This window comes from Sus scrofa, chromosome 2 (assembly GCF_000003025.6).
Source record: "Sus scrofa isolate TJ Tabasco breed Duroc chromosome 2, Sscrofa11.1, whole genome shotgun sequence".
In the NCBI taxonomy this organism is placed as follows: Eukaryota; Metazoa; Chordata; class Mammalia; order Artiodactyla; family Suidae; genus Sus; species Sus scrofa.
Window position 1 is genome coordinate 80,840,939 of NC_010444.4, and position 22,138 is coordinate 80,863,076.

At 52.9% G+C, this 22,138-nt stretch overlaps 1 protein-coding gene and 1 non-coding gene across 3 annotated transcripts; both read right to left on the reverse strand.

The window, feature by feature from the left end:
- On the reverse strand, positions 598-12,853 carry FGFR4 (fibroblast growth factor receptor 4). Of its 2 annotated transcripts, none has more exons than XM_003123682.5 (18): positions 12,683-12,853; positions 9,491-9,634; positions 8,499-8,762; positions 8,326-8,406; positions 8,039-8,205; positions 7,355-7,478; positions 6,511-6,701; positions 6,247-6,385; positions 5,447-5,640; positions 5,194-5,339; positions 4,986-5,107; positions 3,636-3,746; positions 3,357-3,547; positions 2,584-2,706; positions 2,427-2,497; positions 2,052-2,189; positions 1,394-1,499; positions 598-1,295 (listed from the first exon to the last, which is right to left on the reverse strand). In XM_003123682.5, the coding sequence occupies exons 2-18, from the start codon at positions 9,579-9,581 to the stop codon at positions 1,152-1,154; spliced, it is 2,403 nt and encodes an 800-aa protein (XP_003123730.1). In that variant the 5' UTR covers positions 9,582-9,634; positions 12,683-12,853; the 3' UTR covers positions 598-1,151. The 2 variants fall into 2 exon arrangements, with proteins under 2 accessions (XP_003123730.1, XP_013843009.1); XM_013987555.2 differs by having other exon boundaries at positions 9,491-9,659; positions 12,683-12,849.
- On the reverse strand, positions 9,278-9,336 carry MIR7138 (microRNA 7138). Its single transcript, NR_128454.1, has one exon. It is a non-coding gene; the product is annotated as a microRNA 7138 (primary transcript).

The following is a 22,138-nucleotide window of genomic DNA, read 5'->3' on the forward strand; positions in this document are numbered from 1 at the left end:
GTGTTTGAGAAGAGGGCTATGATGGCCTCCCCAGGGGAGGACCAGGCAGGCAGAGACAGCTGCAGCCCAACCAGGCGGCAACCAGCTGCTGCCTGGGAGACTGGCCAGGGTGGGGCGGGGCGGGCACAGCCCCCGCAAGCCCCCTGGCCTAAGCGGCAGAGCGTGGGAGCGGGCAGCAGCAGCCTCGAAGCTGTTTCAGGCTTTCACACTGTGTTAACGGTCAGCTTGGTTAATGCTGAGCAGATGGGGGAGGGGTGCTGCCAGCTCCCTTGGGGACAGTCCCAGGGCACGTACACACATAAGCATGTGCAGAGGGTACAGGAGTCCCACCCAGGGGATGGTGCCGTGGGGACGACTCTGCCTGTGAGCACTCGTTCACACCATCATGTACACAAGATGGTGCCGGTAAGACGGACCAAGACAGAGGTGCACACAGGCTCCTGGCCTCCTGCCTCCGCTGCCCTGGAGGTGGATGTAAACCCAGGGCCTGGCATGGACCCCTTAGTCTGTGTCGCTCAGGCAAAACTCCCAGCTCTGGGATCTCTCCACCCTGTTCCACCTTCATCCGCTGCAGGGAAGACACCAGGCGCACAGAGGTTTATTTCAAAAAAATAATTTATAAAAGGCTATTTGCTTCTGTGTTTTTGGCAGGCTTCCAGCCTCTCGGCTAGCACAGGGGCCAATGCTCCTCCACCAAGATGCTGGCACAAGCAGCAGAGGGGAGGCTGGGGAGGCTGGGGAGGCCTGGGGAAATAGGGTTCAGAGGCCAGGACTTCTCTTGATGTAGGGAAGCAGGGAGATTTAGGACAACCCTGCAGCCAGGACCAACGGAAGCCCTGGAACAAGGACGAAGCATCAAGGCCCATGAGGCCAAGCAGAACCTCAAAAGCCAATAGAACACTACGACCATGACTCTAAGGCAAGGGCAGGGCCTTGAGACGACTTGAATTCTGGCTTGAGAAGCTGAGGCCGGAGCAGGAAGTCTCAACTAGGGAGCCCAGGACCAGAGACGGACCTCCCCAAAGCGGAACCAGAAATCTGGGACAGTACCCTTAAGTCAGGACCTGGGGCTGCCAAGGTCACCAGGTTGTGGCTGAGCCGGGAGACCCAAGGCTGCCAACTGGCCTACTGGTACAACCTGGTGCCACCGCTCACGTCTGCACCCCAGGGAAGAAGGAGCTGGGTCCCAGGGGCAGGGGCTCATGGCTGAAGACCGAGTCGCTGGAGGAGCAGGAGCTGCTGGCGTCCCCACCGGCGGGGGAGTAGGGTCCAAAGGTTAAGCGGAGGTCAAGGTACTATGGGGAACAGTGCTGGTTAGCCCTGGTAGTCAGGTTGCAAGAGGCCCAGAGGGCAATGGGCTGAGGGAGGTCAGGGGATAAGAGGGGAGCAGTACCTCTTCAGAGACAGCCAGCAGGACCTTGTCCAGTGCCTCCACCAGCTGCTTGAAAGTGGGCCTCTGAGAGGGTGCTGCGTGCCAACACTCACGCATCAGCCCATACCTGGGAGAGGTTGGGGGAAAGGTCAAAAGGAGCCCCAGGCTTGGGTGAGGGGAAGACCTCACAGTCCTGAGTGGGAGGCGTGATGAAGAGGTGGGGTTTGAGGAGTTCCCCTTGTGGCTCAGAGGGTTAAGAACTTGACTAATATCCATGAGGATGTGGGTTCATTCCCTGGCCTGGATCAGTGGGTTAAGGATCCAGCATTGCTGTGAGCTGCTGCATAGGTCGCAGATACAGCTTGGATCCCGTGTTGCTCTGGCTATGGTGCAGGATGGCAGCTACAGCTCTGATTCAACCCCTAGCCTGGGAACGTCCATATGCCACAAGGTGTGGCCCTAAAGAAAAATAATAATAAAATAAAGTGCTTTGATGCAGGCTAAGTGAGGCCATTCCATGGAAGGGTGTAGAAGCCAGGCCGGGAACTTTCTCGCTGAGCTGAGGAGGAGGCGGTGAGAGTGAGTTGGTGCTGACTACTCCCTACGGCCAGACCCTGAGGCCAAGGTCAGGGCAGAGGATGAGGACTGGAAAGTGGGGGAGAATGGGGTGAGGTCTCACAACTCTGGAGGGCAGTGTGGGGGCCGGTCCATCCGATGGCCCTCCCGTAGCAGCGAGAACAGCTCCTCCACGGGGATGCCAGGGTACGGGGAGCCCCCGAGGGTAAAGATCTCCCACAGCAGGATCCCAAATGACCACCTGGAGGCAGAATTCGGGCTCAGCGGGGCACAGCTTCACTCCCTACCTCTGGGACTAGGGTGGGGACCCCATACGTATGATCCACCACGGGGGTGGGGATTAGGGGTTCATTTTTAGAGTCTGGACCCATTCAGGTCTGTCCCAGGGCTGTGTGACCCCGGGCAAGTGCTTTGCCCTTTTTGTGGGGCAGGACAACGATGGCTGGCAGACACCCCCTCCAGCTTCTAGGAGACTCACACGTCACTCTGGTGTGTGTAGACTCTGTCAAACAAGGCCTCAGGTGCCATCCACTTGACAGGCAGGCGGCCCTGGCGGGGAGAAGGCACATTGCTGCTGAGCCTCACAGGTGCCGGTGATGCCCCGCCCCACCCAGCTCTGCCCAGTCTCCCCTCACGTTGCTTGTTTTCTTGTAGTAGTCAATATGGTGGATGCCTCGGGCCAGCCCAAAGTCAGCGATCTTCATCACATTGTCCTCAGTCACCAGCACGTTGCGGGCAGCCAGGTCCCGGTGGATGCACTGAGGGCAGGGCAGGGGACTTCGGCTTAGGGATCACCCACCCATTTTACAGATAAGGACATCAAGATTTAGAGAGGGGAAAAGTTCCCTGGCGATCTACTGGTGAGGATTTGATTTCACCACTGTGGCCTGGGTTCAGTCCCTGGTCTGGGAACTGAGATCCCATATCAAGCAACTGCACGCCATGGCCCCCCACCAAAAAAACAAAAAACAAACCAAAGCAGAAAAGAAAAAACCAAAGAGGTGAAACCTAGGCCAACTAACTTCAGGGCCCACACCCTCTGTCTTGCATTGTCTCTTCCTGCCTATAGGGTAGAGAGCATGTGAAGAAGGAATGGGAACACACAGTGACAACTGCATAGATGAGGGAGACAGAAGGACCTAGGGACACTTCCGGTAGCAAAAAAGAGACAAGAGGAAGAAGTTGGGCATGAGGAGTTCCCTTGTGGTGCAGTGGGTTAAGGATCTGGCACTGTCACCGCAGCAACTGGGGTCGCTGCTACAGCTTGGGTTTGATCCCTGGCCTGGGAACTTCCACATGCCGAGGGCGAGACCAAAAAGGAAAAAAAAAAAAAAAAAAAAAAAATGCAGGGCATGAAAGGGTGGCAATGGAGCAGTTGGAGTGGCCGAGAGCCTTGCACTGACTGTACCTTTTGTGACTCCAGGTACTGCATGCCTCGGGCCACCTGATATGCGCAGGAGACCAGGGCAGGGAAGGAAAGTGGTCCCTCACTGCTCCGAGGCCCATCAGGGCTGAGGTCAGGGCCTGGGGGGCGGCGGGCCCGCAGGAACTCCCGCAGGTTTCCCTTGGCAGCACACTCCACAATCACGTACAGGGGCCCTATGGAGGCAAGGAGGGGAGAGGGACACTGCTGAGGCTGTGGTTCCCGGCTCCAACCATCCCTGCCCCTAGCCCTGCCCCGCCCCACCTTCCTGGGTGCAGACTCCCAGCAGATTGATGATGTTCTTGTGTCGGCCAATCAGCTTCATCACCTCCATCTCAGAGACTAGGTCAGCCAAGTCCTTGTCAGAAGCATTGTCTGCAAGGATGACAGCCAGAGTGACTATGAAAGGGAGGCTTTGGGTTGATGATAGGACGTGGAGTCCTGGACAGGAGTCAAAAAGATCTGGGTCTTGAGTTCCCTGGTGGCCCAGGGGATTAAGGATTTGACATTGCCACTGCTGTGGCATAGGTTCTGTCCCTAGCTTGGGAACTTCTGCAGGCCTCAGGTGTGGCCAAAAAAAAAAAAAAAAAATCTAGGCCTGAATCCCTGCTGGGCTGTGTGGTCTTGTAAAAGTCTCTTAACCTCATCTTTGAACCTCAGAATCTTCTCATATGACATGGGACAGTGGATCGGGCCCTACTCTCACAGTGGATCGGCAAGAATGCAACGAGATCAAGGATCTAGAAGTGGTAGGCCTGCCAGTGAGTGGGGGCAGGAAATAGGAGAAAGGGGGAAGATTTCTGAATAGGAAGGAAGCCCTGTCTGGAGGGCTTGGCGTTCGTCCCTGCGTGGGGTGAGAGCTCCTGGGGGCGGGAAGCAGGCTGGCGCCCTAAGGTCTGTCTGACCAGGGCCTGGCGTCCATCAAGCCTGGGAATTTAGGGAGCTGTCAGTGGGGGCACAGCTCGGGGAGGCCAGGAAGAAGCTGTTCTGTTCCAGCTTCTCTTGAGAAGGGGCTGAGGACCAGGGGCTGAGCCCCCGGACCTGACCTGTGGCCCCAAGTCAATGACATACCCTCCCCACCAGAACTTGCAATGCACATTTCTCAATCGCTGCCTCCCAGAAAGTGCCAGGTGGCCCCAGCTGTGCAGAGAAGAGTGGCTGGGGAAGCAGAACAGCAGTTCAGGCCGTTTTTACAGAGGGGGCTGGGAGACAGCAATGGATCTCAGGTGTGTCCTGAGAACTTGGGGGGCTGCTGCCTGGGCTTGTGGACACAGGGGACCAGGAGGAAGCTGAGGATGTAACTTGCGGGGGAGATTGTGGGGGAATGAGGTGGAGGCCTTCAAGGCTAACAAGGTTTCTTGAGGTCAAGGCTGACATGGGGTATGAAACCCATCACCCCAAACCCTTGTAGTCATCACCATCCCAGTGGTGATGACTTTATGCACCAGGCACTTTGCATGAACCTCAGGCTGGGAGGCAGGGACCATTATTTACCCCATGTGATACATGAGGAAACTGAAACTCAGAAGTGACTTGTCAGGGTCTGCAGTAGAGTTGGGCCCTGTCCATTAGTCCCAAGGCCACAGTGTCTCTCCCCCAAGCTGCCATACTCACCCTTAAGCATCTTGACAGCCACGGTGCTGGCTTGATCGGGCCGGGTGGGGTCCATGCCAAAGGCCTCTGCACACACCACCTGCCCGAAGCAGCCCTCACCCAGGGGCTTTCCGAGCACCAGCCTGGAGATGAGAGAGATGAGGCCTCCATCACCAGGGCAACATTCCTGCCCAGAGTCTGATCCCTATCCTCAGCCTGCACGGCATACCTGTCCCGGGGGAACTCCCACAGTGGGTCGAGAGGTAGGTCTAGACTCACGAGGCCAGCGAGCAATGGGGGGCCGCTGGAGGAGAGACGGACACCCCGCACCAGAGACGAGCTTGACTTGGCTGAGGAGCCCGACTCCAGGGAGAACTGCAAAGTGAGAGAGTCGGTGGGTCTGCTGAAGCCTGGCTGAGGGTGGAAAGCAGGCCAAGAGCCTGCCTACAGAGACAGGAGGTGGGGGACAGGATGGCCAGTACCTGTCGTGCCAAGGGGAAGCGGGAGAGTTTCTGCACGGTGGCGGGCTGCCGGGGGTGCCGGCCGTGGAGCACCTGCCGGCGATAGAGCCCAGCCAGCAGCAGAAGCACAAGCAAAGCCAGAGAGCCTGATGCGTACAGGATGACATCCGTGTACCTAGCCTCGGGCCCTGCTGCCGTCCACGTGAGGTCCTCTTCTGCCCACAGACAGATACACAAAGACAGATACCTAACCAGTCAGTGGTCAGATGGCTGACCCACCCCCTCCCACCGAGACCCTCATAGCTTCCAACACACAGAGACACACACCAAGAAAACTGCATTTAGGGAGTTCCCGCTGTAGCTCAGCAGTAATTAACCCGACTGGTATCCATGAGGATGCAGGTACCATCCCTGGCCTTGCTCAGTGGGTTACGGATCCGGAGTTGCCGTAAGCTGTGGCTGGGATCTGCCGTTGCTATGGCTATGGCGGGCAGCTGCAGGTCCAATGGACCCCTAACCTGGGAACTTCCATATGCTGCAGATGTGGCCCTAAAAAACAAAAACAAAAACAAAAACAAAAAAAGAAAGAGAAAAAAGAAAATTGCATTTATACCCAATCCCACATACCCACACCCCAGAGGGTCACACAGTCACCTGTGAACATGCCCAGAGGGACTGCTATGCGCAGAATCAAACTAACAAATCCACACGCCACATCCCAAACCCAGACCCCACAGGCCAAGGAAGACCAACGGGTTCACAGACCAGTGCCAGACCACAGCAGAATCCCGCAGCCTCTCCTGGCCCCCGCAGAAACTCACCTGGCAACACTGTGAGCCAAGCTGACTGGTAGGAAAGGCCGATAGAGTTGCCTGCCAGACAGGTGTATTCACCTGCGTCCTCGGCAGACACATTCCGAAGGTATAGGACCTCCACCTCTGAGCTATTGATGTCTGCTGTCTGGGGGACATATTCAGGGGTCACAGCAGGGTCTGGGGCCACACTGTGGCTGGAAAGGGAGCTGGGGACCACCACCCACTCCCCACAGGAGAATGGTAGGGCTCAGGTGCTGGTAGGGACTGGACCTTTAAGACTTGCACATAGGGGAAGCCGTCGGCACCAAAGCTGCTGCCGTTGATGACAATGTGCTTCAGCCACTGGATGTGAGGCTGGGCATCGCTGTACACCTTGCATAACAGCTCCACGTCGCTGCCCACCACGGCTGTGGTATTGGCTGGGAGCCCCGCCTGCAGGATGGGCCGGTGCGGGGACCGCTCTGGGGGCCAGGCCGGGATGTCAGCCCTGACTGGTGGCACCACTTCCAGCCTCCCCACAGCTCAAGAGAGGGACCTTCCTGATACTCAGCTCAGACCTTGTTCCTCCCCTTCTTACCCTGTTTAAACCTTCCATGATTCTCCACTGCCTTTGCTGTCAAGGACAACTTTTTCGTCTATCACTCAAAAACCCTCTAGGCTTGGCTCCCTGCTTAAATGCCATACCCCAAGCTCTACCTGCTCACAACTGTGTTGTATTCTCCTTTTTTTCTTTTTGGCTGTACCCACAGCACACGAAACTTCTCAGACCAGGGATCGAACTTATGCCACGGCAGCAACCTGAGCCACAGCAGTGACAACACCAGATCCTTAACCCACTGAGCCATAAGGTAACTCCTGCATTGTATTCTTTACGTCTAGGGCCTTTACCCAGTCTGTGCCCTCTGCCTGGTATCTTTATCACTTTCCCTCTCAACGACCCTTGCTCTTCCAGGTGTGCATGACCCCCCTGTGCTTCTTTGGACCCATCTGGGCACTTTGAGGAGCTTGAATGCGTCATCTAAGACTAAATCCATCTTGTCTGTCAGACTGGGTCCCATCTGAGGGCAGGGCAGGACTCCCACCCCCACACCGCCTCGCCCCCTCGCCCGCTCACCCAGTACATCCAGCAGATAGCTGTAGCGGATGCTGCCCAAAGAGTTCTCCACGAGGCAGGTGTATGTGCCACGGTCCGATGGCACCACGCTTTCCATCACCAGGCTCCAGTGCTGGTGGCGCAGCTGGGGGCAGGGGAAGTGTCCACAAAGAGCCACTGAACCATGCCCATCCAGGGGACCAGGGCGTGAGGAGGCTAAATCCTGCCCACAGGGGTCTTTGAAAGCTCTCTGGGCTCTGGAGAGGCCAGGTCAAGGCCAGGGACTTTGGGACAAAGAAGGCTCCAAGAAGTATCTAAGCCCTGGGTTTAAGTCTTTGAGTTTTAGCTTTACTTCTTCCAAGCTGTGCCACCTTGAACCAGCCTTTGCTCTCTCTGAGTCTCTTCCTCTGAGACTACAACCTAGAGCTGACCCTGCAGGGTCTCTTCATGAGGATGAGTTGCTAAAACATACCAATACCTGCCAATCAGTGATCTTTCCCACTATATAAATGGAGTCACTAAAGGTGAGAGGTTAAGTCACTTGCAGGAGAGTGGCAGCTCTGGTGGACAACCAGAGCTGTCCAAGTCCACAGTCTAGTGCTCCTTCTGGGGCCCCACAGGTGCCTTCCTCATTAGGGAAAGAAGTGCGGGTTTGATTTGAGGGGACCGATGGAGAGCAGATGGTCTTGGCACCCAGAGACTCACCCTAATGCCTCCAATGCGATTCTCCCCATGGAAGTCCTGTCCATCCTTAAGCCAGCGGATGGTGGGCATGGGGTTGCCTGCCGCTGGACAGCGAAACTTGACAGTGTTCCCAGCAGGCACTGCATGCAGTTTCTTCTCCATGCGCTGGGGGTGTGTCCAGTAGGGTGCTGGAGAGGAGGAGAAGGGAGAGCTCAGGGTCCCCAGGAGGACCACTTGTTTCTACACAGGTCGCCTCTCAGTGACTAGCCAGGAGGTAGGGAAATGAGTGCTTGAAGACTCATACTGACCTTGCTGGGGGTAAATGTGCCCATTCGAGGGGCCACTGTGGGTCCCGGGGTCCTCATCACCGTTGCTGGAGATCATGGAGTCTATGTCAGGGACAGAGGGAGGCAATTTGAGGTCCAAGGGAGACAGTCTCTCTCCCCAGCTCTCTCCCTTAGCCCCTGCCAGACCCTCTTACCATCCATAACCAAGGTGACATTGTGCAGGACAAGCATGGAGCCTCGTGCCAGGCAGAAGTATCGGCCAGCATCCTCGGGTAGGAAGCTGGCAATCTCCAAGCGGCCTCTCCAGCCTCGTACTCGGCCAGCAGGTGCCAGGCGACTACCCTCCTTGTACCAGTGGCCACTACGTTCAGCCCGCCCACAGCATAACCGCACAGACTGCCCAAGGACCACAGTCAGCTCCCGCTCTTGCTCCTCCGGGCTGGGGGCCAGGCAGGGCTCTGTGGGCCCAGGACAGAGGTCAGTGAGCCCTGTAGCCCTGGCTGAGTCAGCCCCCTGCATACAGAGAACATGCTGCACACACTGGGCACAAGCACCCTTCGACATGCTGGACACCCAGTGCTCCTTGACCTTCACACAACCACATGCTACAGGTGCTACACGCAGGGCTAATGCCACACCTCTGGTGTATATCACACACACAGTGCGTAGCACACATGCTGGACAGCACATGCCACTGCCCAAGAAACACACACACACACACACACACACACACACACACACACACACACACACACACAAGGCACATGCTATAACTGCTCTATGCATAGCTATAGCTATGTATAGGGCACACGCCACCCCTCTGGAGCACATCTCACTCACTGTGCATACACCACACATGCTGCCTGGGCCTTCCAAGCCACACACCTAGTGCACAGAACATATACACACACCTACACACCCACACACACAGCCAAGGGGCTCACCGCCAGCTCTGCAGCCCAGTTCAGGGCCTGCACCCTGCAAGGCCAGTCCTCTCTTATGGACACAGAGATGGATGGACACTTGCTGGGAGCCAGCCACTGAGACTCAATGGTTGGGTCCTGCCCCGCTGCCACCTCCTCAGGGCCTGGGCCAGGATCCTCTCCAGCTTTGCTCAGCCAGCAGTCCCCTCCTGATGCCCACTCTTTTCCACCCCTGCCACCCTCTCCTGTTTTCGAGGCCATACCCAGCTCCGTTTCCTCAGAGGCCTCAAGAGACAAAGCTGGAGCCCCAGGCACTGCCAGCAGGACCCCCAACAGGGCCAGCAGCAGCTGCATCTCCTTCCTGCTACTCACAGGGACCCAGGCTGGGCCTCCCGCCGACTGCCTTCCTGAAACAGAGAAGGCAAAGAACTCCTGCTAGATGTGCACCTTTGCTGGTGCTATGCCCCTGTTTTGCAGGTGAGGAAACTGAGACAGGAAATGGCCTGAAGGCTTGTCCAAGCCCCCAACCAGGCAACAACAGGGCAGAGACTAGAACCAGCTCTGCTACTGCCAGAACCCAAGGTTCCCCACAGTAGGTTGTGCTGGGGAGGGGTGGGGATGGGGGGCATCTGCGCTTCCTGCTCTCCCTGGGTCCTGCTGAGACCTTGGCACAAGTTCACAGAAAGGGCAGTTTTGGGATTCTTTCCTTAGAGGGAAGCAGAGAACTGAGATATATCTTCTGCTCCCTCTCAGCACACATAATTTATTTTTTGCTGAATAAATGAATTTATTACTGAAGAGCCAAAAAAAAAAAATCTGAAATATAATACAAGGCCAAATATCAGCATCTGGATGTTATCTGATCTGATCCCCACTCTTTAGCGCATTGCTGACATTTCCATGACCAGCTTTGGACACCTCCAGTGGCAGGGCACTCACTACTAACAAGGCAGTACGTTTTATGGCAAGTGGAAGCTCTCTCTCTTTTTTTTTTTTGTCTTTTTAGGGCCACACCCATGGCATATGGAAATTCCCAGGCTAGGGGTCGAATCAGAGCTACAGCTGCAGGCCTACACCACAGCTCACAACAAAGCCAGATCCTTAACCCACTGAGTGAGGTTACGGATCAAACCCAAGTCCTCCTGCATACTATAGTCAGGTTTGTTACCGCTGAGCCATGACAGGAACTCCTCCCCCCCGCCCCTTTTAAGGCCACACCTGTGGCATATGAAAGTTCCTGGGCTAGGGGTTAAATCCAGGGCTAGGGGCCACAGCCATAGCAACACCGGATCCGAGCTGCATCTGTGACCTATGCTGCAGCTTGTGGCAACAGCAGACTCTTAATCTACTAAGCAAGGCCAGGGATCAAACCTGCATCCTTGCCGACACTCAATATGTCGGGTTCTTAACCCACTAAACTACAAAAGAAGTCCTCTCTCCTGCAAGGCATGCAGAAGTTTCCGGATCAGGGATCAAAGCTAAGCCAGAGCAGCAGCAATGCTGAATCCTTAACCCTCTGAGCCACCAGGGAACTCTCAGAAGTTCTTTCACACTCTGAACCAAAACTGCATTCTGGAGATACTTCTGTTTTCTGTGCTTCCACAACTCCATCTGAGGCAACACAAGCTCTTGTAAAGGATGTACACTCTAGTGTCTGACAGAGCCAGGATCAAATCCTGACTCTTACCAACTTGCAAGTCCCTGTCCCTCTCTGGGCCACTCTCCTCCCAGGACTACTTTGAGGATAAAAGAGAATGTATGTAGGAGGTGGGCACACATAATGTTGGAATGTTCTCTTCTCCATCTGCCTCCCCATGATTGTCACCCTGGGTCTGCCCTTGGCCAGGGAAGTCACCTCTCTCTGTGGTGCTACTCACCTCAAGTGTGATGTACACACACACACCCCATCCAATTACCCTCCTCCAAATGCTACCAAGGATGTCTCCATCCCCCAAGAGGAACACTCAAAACCGAACCTCAGCCAGGGCAAAGGAAGAGGGTGACCAGTGTAGTTCCAGGGGCCTACCAGCTATCACTTGGGGCTGGGTAACAGGTGGTGCTGGTGTTTCTGGATCTACCTTGCCCAGGAGTCCCATCGCACCCTCTCTACTTAGCCTCTTTTCCCTCTTCAGCTCTGCTTCTGAGGCAAGTGGCACTCGGTGTGTCCTGGCCAAAGTTATTATCTCCCGCTTCAAACTGCTCCTTCCCTGAGTTGCCTCCAACTGGGGCATCACTTTCCAAACGCCTCTCCAGTCCATCCCTCTTCCCCTGCTTGAATCTAGAGCATGCCACGGTCATCTCTAGCTTGGACCTTTGCAAACATCTCTCTGGGTTCTCCAGCAGGGCTTCAAAAATGACAAGTCTGGGAAGTTCCCTGGTGTCCTAGTGGTTAGGACTCTGTGCTTTTCACCAGTGTGGTCCAGAGTTCAATCCCTAGTCTGGGAACTGAGATCCCACATCAAGCTGATTAAAAAAAAAAAAAAAAGTCTGTCCCACCCCAGCTTACAAGCCCTTAATGGCTGTCTATGTGCAGCAGGACCCAGTCCACACTGTTTATCCAGCATCCTAGGCCTCCCTCCATGCCCTTGTCCCTATCTTTGGCTGCACATTCTGCTACTTCAGTACTGTTAAACCATTAGTTTTCAAAACTGCACGTCTTCTCTCTTGCCTATACCTCCATGCTCCCCATTTCTCTTTTCCACATAGCTCAGAAGACACAATTTCCACTATCTCTGTGCCCATCACTGGCTTCCATTGCCCTTCCTCTGTGAAATCCCCTCACCCTGCTCTGCTCTGCAGAAAGGGCGGCTCTCTAGGTTGGGAGTGGAGTGGGAGGCCCAGGGATTTTTATCCCACCCCCAGGCTACCCTGACCTCAGAACCTTAGTCGGGTCACAAGGGGCCGCTGACCGACGGCCCAGCACGTGGGGCCGAAGGGCCTGACTCTGGCACAAGTAGTCTTGTGTTCTCCAGCCTCTCGCACCCAAGCGCTGGGGGACCCTGGACAAATGACTGCACCTCTCAGAGCCACAGCCTCCTTATCTCTACTCGGAGCCCGCACACGGTCGGGGACAGAGGGACCAGGGCGCTCTTCCTCCTCCACCCCAACCCAGCCTCGCTGGGGGCAAATGCCAGTCACGGGTCCTGAAGGAGAGCTGCAGAGACAGCCGGCCCGCCCCCGCCCCGGTGGGCAATGAGTAACCAGCTCCGCGGCCCGGGTGCTCTTTGGACAGAGCGGGACAAAAGGCCCTGTGTGCGCTGCGGGTTACTGATTTACCGTCCCCATCAACCCCCCCCGCCCCCCCACCGGCTGAGCGGACGCCTAGGTCCTCAGTGCTGGGAGGGGTCAGCTCCCAGTCCCGCCGCCGCTCGCCCCCTGGCGGCTGGGAGCGCAGCCTGGTCCCGGCTCACCTCGAACCTCCGTGGACCCGCTTCCAGCACAGGGTTCCGACTCACCTGGGTCCTCTGCAGCCCGGCTCCCAGCTTCCACCAGCCCCGACCCCTGCGCCCAGCGGGGATGGCAGGCTCAGCCCGGGAGCTGCTCAGCCCCGGGCGGGAGAGCCAGGAATGCACCCGCGACAGCGGCGTGGCCGCGGGGCGGCCCAGCGCCCCGCCCACCTCGAGTTTCGCCTACTTTGGGCTCCTCCCCTCCTGGACCAGCTCTGTCCTGACAGAGACTGGGCCGGGAACAGCCCAGTGCCCCGCCCATCTCGGGCCTGGCCCCTCCTGGACCAGCTCCTGACAGCGGGTGGCATAGCGTCCCGCCCACCTGGAGACCAGTCCTCGAACCCATCAGCGCCCCGCGGCCTACGGGGCGGGGGAACGGGGGGGGCGGGGGGGCAATCCTAGCTGGCACATCCCTTCCGATTCTGCCTTTATTTGCCTCACCCAGGCCAGGCTTCCAAGTTCTAGTCCATTGCTCCACCTCCTGCACTTCATCCCTCTGGGGACAAGACCCAGCAGTCCTGACCCGCCATTTCCGTAGACTCTGGCTTAGTCTGGCTCCTTTGTCTTCTGCGCAATTGTCATACAGTAGCTAGTAGACCTACCCAGCTTGTACCCCCATCCGTTCTCTGAACAACTTTCAGAGTGATTTTTTTTCCTTTTTGGCCGCCTCCGGCCTGTGGAAATTCCTGGTCCAGGGATCGAATCCATGCCACAGCAGCGACCCAAGTCACTGCAGTGACAACGCAGGATCCTTAACCCGTTGTGCCACAAGAGAACTCCCAGAGTGATATTTAAAATACAAATATGGGAGTTCCTATTATAGCCCAGCCATAACAGTAACCTGACTTAATATCCATGAGGACAGGAGTTGTATCGCTGCCCTTGCTCAGTGTGTTAAGGATCTAGCGTTGCCTCAAGTTCTGGTGTAGGTCGCAGATGTGGCTAGGATCTCAGGTTGCTGTGGCTGCTGTAGCTCCCATTTGACACCTAGCCTGGGAACCTCCGTATGCTGTGGGTGCAGCCCTAAAAAGACAAAAGAAAAAGAAAAGAAAAGAAAATACGACTGTATCAACCACAGCCACCGCTTTAAAACTTTCCAAGAACTTCCTATAGAGATTCTTGGCCTGACCTGGCCCACCCACATCTTCAGATAAAGTCTTCATTCACTTCCTCCTTGCTCCCACCGCTACCTCCGGGCCTTTGCAAATATAGTTCCTCTTCCTGGAGTGATCTTTCCCTCTAGATCTGGTTAGTTCCATCTCATTCTTAGGTTTCATCTCACTTCCTCAGAGAAACCCTTTAAATTTGTCAGGTTCCTCTTCCAGGTCTTTGCTCCTGTGAGCATGGGTAGTGAGAAGGGAGTGAAGTAATTCAGAGCAAAAATTGCAGGACTCAAAGCTCAGCACCTTCACACATGGACTTATCAAGTTACTCCATCCCTGTGTCTTGATTTCCTCATCAGTAAAACAGGTAGAATGACAGTATCATCCTCAAGAAGTTGTCACCAAAAGCAGACATGTTTTCCTCATACACTGTTGGTGGGAATGTAAAGTTGTGCAGCCACTGTGGAAAATGGTATAGAGGTTTCTCAAAAAACTAAAAGTAGGAGGAGTTTGTGGCTCAGCAGAAAGGGAACACAACTAGTATCCATGAGGTTGGGCATTCGATCCCTGGCCTCATTCAGTGGGTTTAGGATACAGCATTGCCATGAGCTGTGGTGCAGGCTAGCGGCTGCAATTCCAATTTGACCCCTCTCCTGGGAATTTCCATATGCCTTGAGAGTGGCCAGAAAAAGCAAAACAAAACAAAACAAATGAAACCCTAAAAGTAGAACTACCATATCACCTAGCAGTTCCACTTCTACTCCTGAGTATATAGCTGAAAAAACCAAAAAGCCTAATTTGAAAGGATAAACACACCTCAATTTTCATAGCAGCATTATTTATAATTGCCAAGAAATGAAAGCAACTTACGTGTCCATCAACAGATGAATGGATAAAGATGTGGTGTACACACACACACACACACACACACACACACGAAGACTACTCAGCCATAAAAAAGAGTGAAACTTTGCTATTTGCAACAATATGGATGGATTTGGAGGGTGCTATGCTAAGTGAAATAAGTCAGGCAGAGAAATGCAAATACTCTATGATATCAATTTTATTTGTGATCTAAAATACAAAACCAGAAGTTCCCATTGTAGCTCAGCAGTAATGAACCAGGTTAATATCCATGAGGAGGCAGGTTTGATCCCTGGTCCCTCACATTGAGTTAAGGATCCAGTGTTGCCCTCAGCTTCAGTGTAGGTCACAGACATGGCTCAGATCTGGCGTTGCTGTGGCTGTGGTGTAGGCCAGCAGCTGCAGCTCCGATTTGACCTCTAGCCTGGGAACTTCCATATGCCGCGGGTGGGGTTCTAAAAAGAAAAAAAAAAAAAACAAAAACCTAGTGAATATAATGAAATGAAACATATTGCACAGATATAGAAAACAAATTAGTGGTTACCAGTAGGAAGAGGGAAGTGGGGAGGGGGCACGAGAGGGAGAGGGGATTTAGAGGTACAAATTATTATGTATAACAAAAATAAGTTACCAGGATATATTGTACAACACAGGGAATATTCTACAATGACTGTAAATGGAGTTTAACATGTAAAAATTGAGAATCGTTATGTTGTACACCTGTACCTTAAATGATACTGTATATCAACTATACCTCAATAAAAAGAAGAAAAAAAAATACATGTTCTTATGTGTAAGTCTTTAGAACACTGCCTGACATATAGCACTTGTTTTGTAAAGTTAGCTATGGTAATTTAGGACCTGTATTTTCCTCATCTCATAACTAAACAGTTATTTTTGTACACTGAAGGCAGGAACCATCTGCAGAGCATACCACTGGGTCTCAAGTGCCTGGCACACAGTTGGTGCACCCCACATAGCTCCACCACGCCTCTCCCGGCTCAGGTTGGCCTCACCTGCAAGCACCACTCTCCAGAGTATCTTGTCAGTGGCCAAAAATTTCAGCCAACATTTGACCTCTGCCCAACTCTCACCCGAAGCCCAAGCCCAGTGCCCCTCCGAAGGCTTCTGGAGGAGAAAGGAAAACTTTCCACTGGGGTCTCAGGCTCAGCTCCCGGTTAGCCCTGTGGCCAGTGGCGACGGTGCCCAAAGGGAAGGAGCTTCCTTTCCCATTGTTATGCGGAGGAGGAGTCTAGCTCTCTCCACCCTTACTCCAAGAGATAGAGGCTTTGCCTTAGCATAACTAAAAGGCCCATTAGAGTGACTTTTCTCCTTTTCCTTCTCAAACAGAAGAATGGTCTCCTCCCAAAGATAAGTCAGAAAATAGCTGGTTATCTTTTAAAAACTGTTTGTCCTGATTTCCCTCTTTCAGGGCCCCTCCTTGCTGGAGTACTGGGGAAAGTTGAGGATCCTGGCTCTGGGGATGCCCAGCAAATGGGAGCCTCTGGCCCAGAGGGGCCTCATCCAACCTCCCGGTCTCCTGGAGAGACTCAGCTCCCCACTTCTGGTCCTCTGCCGGCTCCTCAGTGACTGTGGTTGGGGCGGGGGAGGGGTAAGCTTGGACCCCACACAGCTTTCATTCAACTTCTAGGCACTTTCCAGGGTTATCTGAGCCAAAGGGAAAATAAGGCTTTCATAGTCCAGGTTGTGCAATCTCCCAGTCCCCTGAGATGCCCAAGTCCTTTAGACTGACAACCCTGCCCCCGCCTCCCACCCCCCATCAGCACACCCCTTGCCTGCCCCCGCCCCCCACTCACAACCTCTCATGCTGACCTTCTGCAGAGACTGATACATTCTTTCAAGGTCATTCATTCCTTCATCCATTCACTCCTTCATTTGCCCAGCCTTTATCAAAGGTTCATTATGTGGGCTACTCTGTTTTAAGTCCGGGGGTAAAGCTGCTGACATCGTAGAGGTGAGAGATAGATAAGTAAACAGAGCGCAAAAGGAGACATGCGGAGGGTGTCTGGGAGAGGCATCCAAGCCTGTCTCCCCTTCACGGTCTCACTCCCTGGCTAATAATCTTCACCAGTCACACTTGCGATCTCTCTCAAAGACTTTCGAGTGTGCTCGCACACATGCGATCACGCGCAGGCGCACACACACACACACACACACACTCCTAGCAGGGGCTCAGGAACCTGCCAGCCTACGATCCTGCCTTTACTCTGCCTCTGCCTCAGTTTCTCTATCCAGAAAATGGGTATATCCCAATTTCATTTTCCTTGGGGGTGTTGGAGGAAATGAATGAGTTAAGAGAGGGGAATGGGCTTGTAGGCCAGGCAGCAGGCTAGGTTCAGTGTCATACATTCATTATATCCTTTAATTGATCCTTCCCCCAAACCAAATGCGAGTAGGACTCCTTAGCTCCCTTTTGTGCATGAGGAAACAGAAGCTCAGGCAGATGGAATGACTTGTCCAAAAATCACATAAGCAGAGAACGACAGAACTGAGGCTTGAACCCTAATCTTTTTTTTTTTTTATGGCCGCACTAGTGGCCAGAGATTGAATCTGAGGTGCAGGTGTGGCAACACCAGATCCTTTAACCCACTGTGTCTGGCAGGGAATCGAACCTGTGCCTCCGAAGTGACCGGAGCACCACAGTCTGATTCTTAACCCATTGAGCCACAGAGGGAACTCCTTGAACCCTAATCTTTTGGGAGATCTCAGGGTGGCTCACCCCAGAGCTGAGATTGTCAGTGCTAAAACGTTAGCCCACTTTCTGACTCCATCCTTACCTGTGACCTGGAAAGGTGGAGATTCTCCTGAAGGTGAGTGCATGTAGGGTCTGCGGCTGGGTGTCACTCTTCTGGCCCATTTAGCCAGTACTTGGGGGACACCTATGAAGTACCAGGCCCTAGGCAGGGGTTGGCAGGCTCTGGATTCTGGAGTGCAAGTTTGGGCCAGGAGGGACTCCTGAGGCCAGGCCCCCCCCCCACCTGCCTGGGAGCAGAGTTGGGGGAGGGGGCAGACATTGCCTGGTGCCGACCATGTTGTTCTTGGATGGCAGCCGGGCTCAGGGAACACTGGGGCTCTTGTGCAGAAGGGCTGCCCTGAGCCCCTGCCCAGGCCCCACTCCAGCACAGGCCTGGCCCCATCCTCTGACCTAGTCCTATGCTTTCTGTTCTCCTTTCCTTCATTTCTTTCTTTTAAAATAATTTTTATTTTAAGGAAGTTTTAAAATCTAGAAAAAGCACCCAGGGTAATCCCATACAGTTGCTACTCAGAATTGACAATTACTATTATTTTACCCTTTTTTTCCCCAAACCTTTTCTCTTCAGGCTTCTCCCACAGACTCCAAGGAGGTCTAACTGGTTTTGCCAAAGTGGAGCTGACAATGACAGCAACAGGCGTTGGCGAAAAGCTGCGTGTTAGAGCCACACAGATGAGGGTTTGAATGCTGAGAACTTTGTGACCTTGGGTAAGTCACTCAATGTTAAGCCTCAGTTTCATTTTCATAAAATAGGAATAACAGCTCTTCTGTGAGGACTGAGAGTGATAATGGTGTTCCTAAAGCCTAATGACAGCCCATGTTCAGGAAAGAGTGGTCAGTATTGTCACTTAGCAACTATGGACCTAGGAGTTCCTCTTGTGACTCAGTGGGATAAGAACCTGACTAGTATCCATGAGGATATGGTTTCTATCCCTGGCCTCGCTCAGTGGGTTAAGGATCCAGCATTGCCGCAAGCTGCAGTATAGGTCGCAGATGTGGCTCAGATCTGGCATTGCTATGGCTGTGTGCTGAGGCTCTCCCCGGGGTAGTCCTGGTACTTTCCAGAATCTCGGCAGCACCCCTGGTCCCCACAGCCTTGGTCTCAGATACCATGGGCTGGTGTCCTGTCTTATTAGGACAGGAGGTGTCGAGGGGGACTCAGTTTGCCAGACTCAGGTCTCTATAGAATATATATCCACTGGGTCTTGGCATAAACAATTGTTTTCAGGAGTTCCCGTCATGGCTCAGTAGTTAACGAATCTGACTAGGAACCATGAGGTTTCAGGTTCGATCCCTGACCCTGCTCAGTGGGTTAGGGATCCAGCATTGCTGTGAGCTGTGGTGTAGGTTGCAGACGAGGCTCGGATCCTGTGTTGCTGTGGCTCTGGCATCGGCCGGTGGCTACAGCTACGATTTGACTCCTAGCCTGGGAACCTCCATATGCCGTGGGAGCAGCCCAAGAAATGGCAAAAAGACAAAAACAAAACAAAACAAAAAAAAATTGTTTGCAGAAGGGAGGGGGCCAAGATAGCTGGAAGGTGGCAGAGGCTGAGCAGGAAGCATTAGAGGCCTGGTGGTCTGAAGGGAATCAAGAAACAAGCCCCAGATGGACCCTCATTCTTTTCTACTTGGCCTGATGGCTACTTGGACCATGTAGGGTTTCGTTTGGGCACTAACAATAGAAAACCTAAATTACAAGAGCTTAAACAAAATGAGGGAGTACCTGTTGTGGCTCAGCGGATTAAGAAGCTGACTAGTATCCATGAGGATGCGGGTTAAGGATCCAGCATTGATGTGAGCGTGGTGTAGGCGGGCAGCTCAGCTCCAATTTGACCCCTAGCCTGGGAACTTCCATGTGCCACAGGTGTGGCTCTAAAAAGAAAGAAATTTTGAAAAGAGGGTTTATTCATCCCTCAGGTAACCTCAAGACTGGAGGTGGGTGAATTGGGTCTGAAGTCATCAGCAGCATCATCTCTTCAATTCTTTAGATGTTCCCTTCATAGTTGCAGCTCCTGCCATCACATTTGCATCCAGACAGAAGGAAGAAGAAGATGCAGTTAGCTGCAAAGGAGGCTGGGAAGTACATATATTCATTCTGGTGGACACATTGTCTCCCCTAACAAAACCAGGGTCTATTGGAGTTCCTTTGAGGCTCTGAGGGTTAAGGATCTGGCATTGTCACTGCAGCAGCTCAGGTCGCTGCTATGGTGCAGGTTTGATCTCTAGTTTGGGAACTTCCATATGCCGAGAGCAGGAAAAAAAAAATTATTGTCATAAATATTCCTAAGATGAATGTATGAATAGAATTAAAAAAATAAATAAAATAACCCCCCTCAAATCCAGGGTCAATTGAAAAGAAGGAGTGCCTGAGCATTGGGCAAGCACTCAACAGCCTCTGGCATCACCCATCTCATCAGCCTCACCATGATTTGTTTAAAACACAGACCCAACCAAATCACTCCTCAGCTTCAACTATTCTCTCCCCACCATCCACTGGTGTCCCCAGCTCCTCAGCCAGGCACTCAGGATCCTTTAAGACAGGCCTCTGTTGTGATCTCCTCTCTCCTCTCCCCTCCTCACCCCGAGACACCTGCTCTATTTTCCAGCTCCGCTGAGCTCCAGGGAAACCCTCCTGAACAGGCCTGATTCTTCACACTTCGGTGCCTTTGCACTTGCTGTTCTTGTTGCTGGGACTGTCTTTCCTGGATCCTGCCTGTCTGTCCCTTCTCCTTTCACTCCAGTCATTCCACCAGAGGCCATTCAGCTCTCTGGACTCTTCACAGGTATTCCTTCTGCTCTGAGACCCTTCCTGACCACTCTGAACTGGACACCTAAACCCATTTCCTCTCTTTAGAAACAGCTTCTTAATTTTCTTTGAAGTCCTGGCCCTCTCCTACTCCAAATCCACGTGAGGTTTGGGAGGAGCCAACATTTTTCTCCCCAGCTCCTGTGGTGGGCATGGGCCCCTGGACCTGGACAATCAGAATGTTCCATCCCCAGCCTATTGTGACTGGATTAGGAATGAACATATGACCCAAGCAGGGCCAGTGAGAATCAGTCTGGGCCTTTTATGGGGAACTAACACTCAGACGTTACCGAGGTATGAATATGGAAGCTTAGGGCTGCTTGAGAAAGCCTGCTTGTGAATGAGGCCAATACAGGAAATAAGAGGGCCAAGAGATGAAGCATGCCTGGATCCAGCCATGCCTGAAGCCAAAATTACCTGTTTGAACATTTCATTCATGTGAGCCAAATTCTTTTCTTTCTTCCTTCCTTTCTTTTTCTTTTCTTCTCTTTTTTCTTTTCTTTTCTTTTGTTTTCTTTTGTCTTTTTAGTGCACCCATGGCATATGGAGGTTTCCAGCTAGGGGTTGAATTGGAGCTGTAGCTGCTGGCCTATACCACAGCCACAGCAATGCCAGATCCAAGCCACGTCTGTGACCTACACCACAGCTCATGATAACACCGAATCCTTAATCCGCTGAGCGAGGCCAGGGATCGAACCCACATCTTCATGGATGGTAGTCAGATTTGTTTCCACAGAGCCACGATGGGAACTCCCCAAATACTTTTTTTTTCTTAAGCTAATTTGACATAAAAAAAAGAAACTTGGAGTTCCCTGGTGGCTCAGCAGGTTAAGGATATGGCATTGTCACTGCTGTGGTTTGGGTTATAGCTGTGGTATGAGTTTGATCCCTGGGAAGTTCTGCATGCTGTGGGCATGACCAAAACCAAAACAAGCCCCCCCCCCATACAACTCTTGGGGTTCCTGCTGTGGCACAACAAGATCAGTGGTGTCTCTGCAGTGCCAGGACTCAGGCTCCACATCCTGGCCTGGCACAGTGGGTTAAAAGGATACAGCTGCAGCATAGGTTGGAACTGTGGCTTGATTCTAATCCCTGGTCTGGGAACTCCATATGCCATGGAGCAGCCAAAAAAGGAAAAAAGTGTAGAAAAACACAGCAAACCCCAACTCTTTATGAATAAAAGGCTTTTAAATAAATATCTTCCCAGCAGAAATTGTTCCTTCCTCCTTTGTGTCTCCATCATTCTCTGCTGGCTTTTAGGCCATACCACTCATCTATTTACACGTCATTAAATTCATGTCACTACCTCTATTTGTTTAAAACCTTTCAATGGCTTCCCATTGTTTTTATTTATTTATTTATTTATTTATTTATTTATTATTTTTATTTATTTATTTATTTATTTATTTATTTTGTCTTTTTGCCATTTCTTGGGCCGCTCCTTCAGCATATGGAGTTTCCCAGGCTAGGGGTCCAATCGGAGCCGTAGCTGCCAGCCTACGCCAGAGCCACAGCAACGCGGGATCCGAGCCGCGTCTGCGACCCACACCACAGCTCACGGCAACATCGGATCATTAACCCACTGAGCAAGGGCAGGGATCGAACCCGCAACCTCATGGTTCCCATTGTTTTTAGAATAAAGACCTGTTATGCCTGCATAACAAATTACCCCAAAACTAATTTTTTTTCAAATTGCCCCAAAACTTTTTTTTTTTTTTGTCTTTTTAGGGCTGCACCAGAGGCATGTAGAAGTTCCCAGGTTAGGGGTACAATCGGAGCTGTAGCCGACTGCCTACACGACAGCCACAGCAATGCCAGATCTGAGCCACATCTGTGACCTATACCACAGCTCACAACACCAGATCATTAACCCACTGAGCGAGGCCAGGGATCGAACCTGCGTCCTCATGGATACTAGT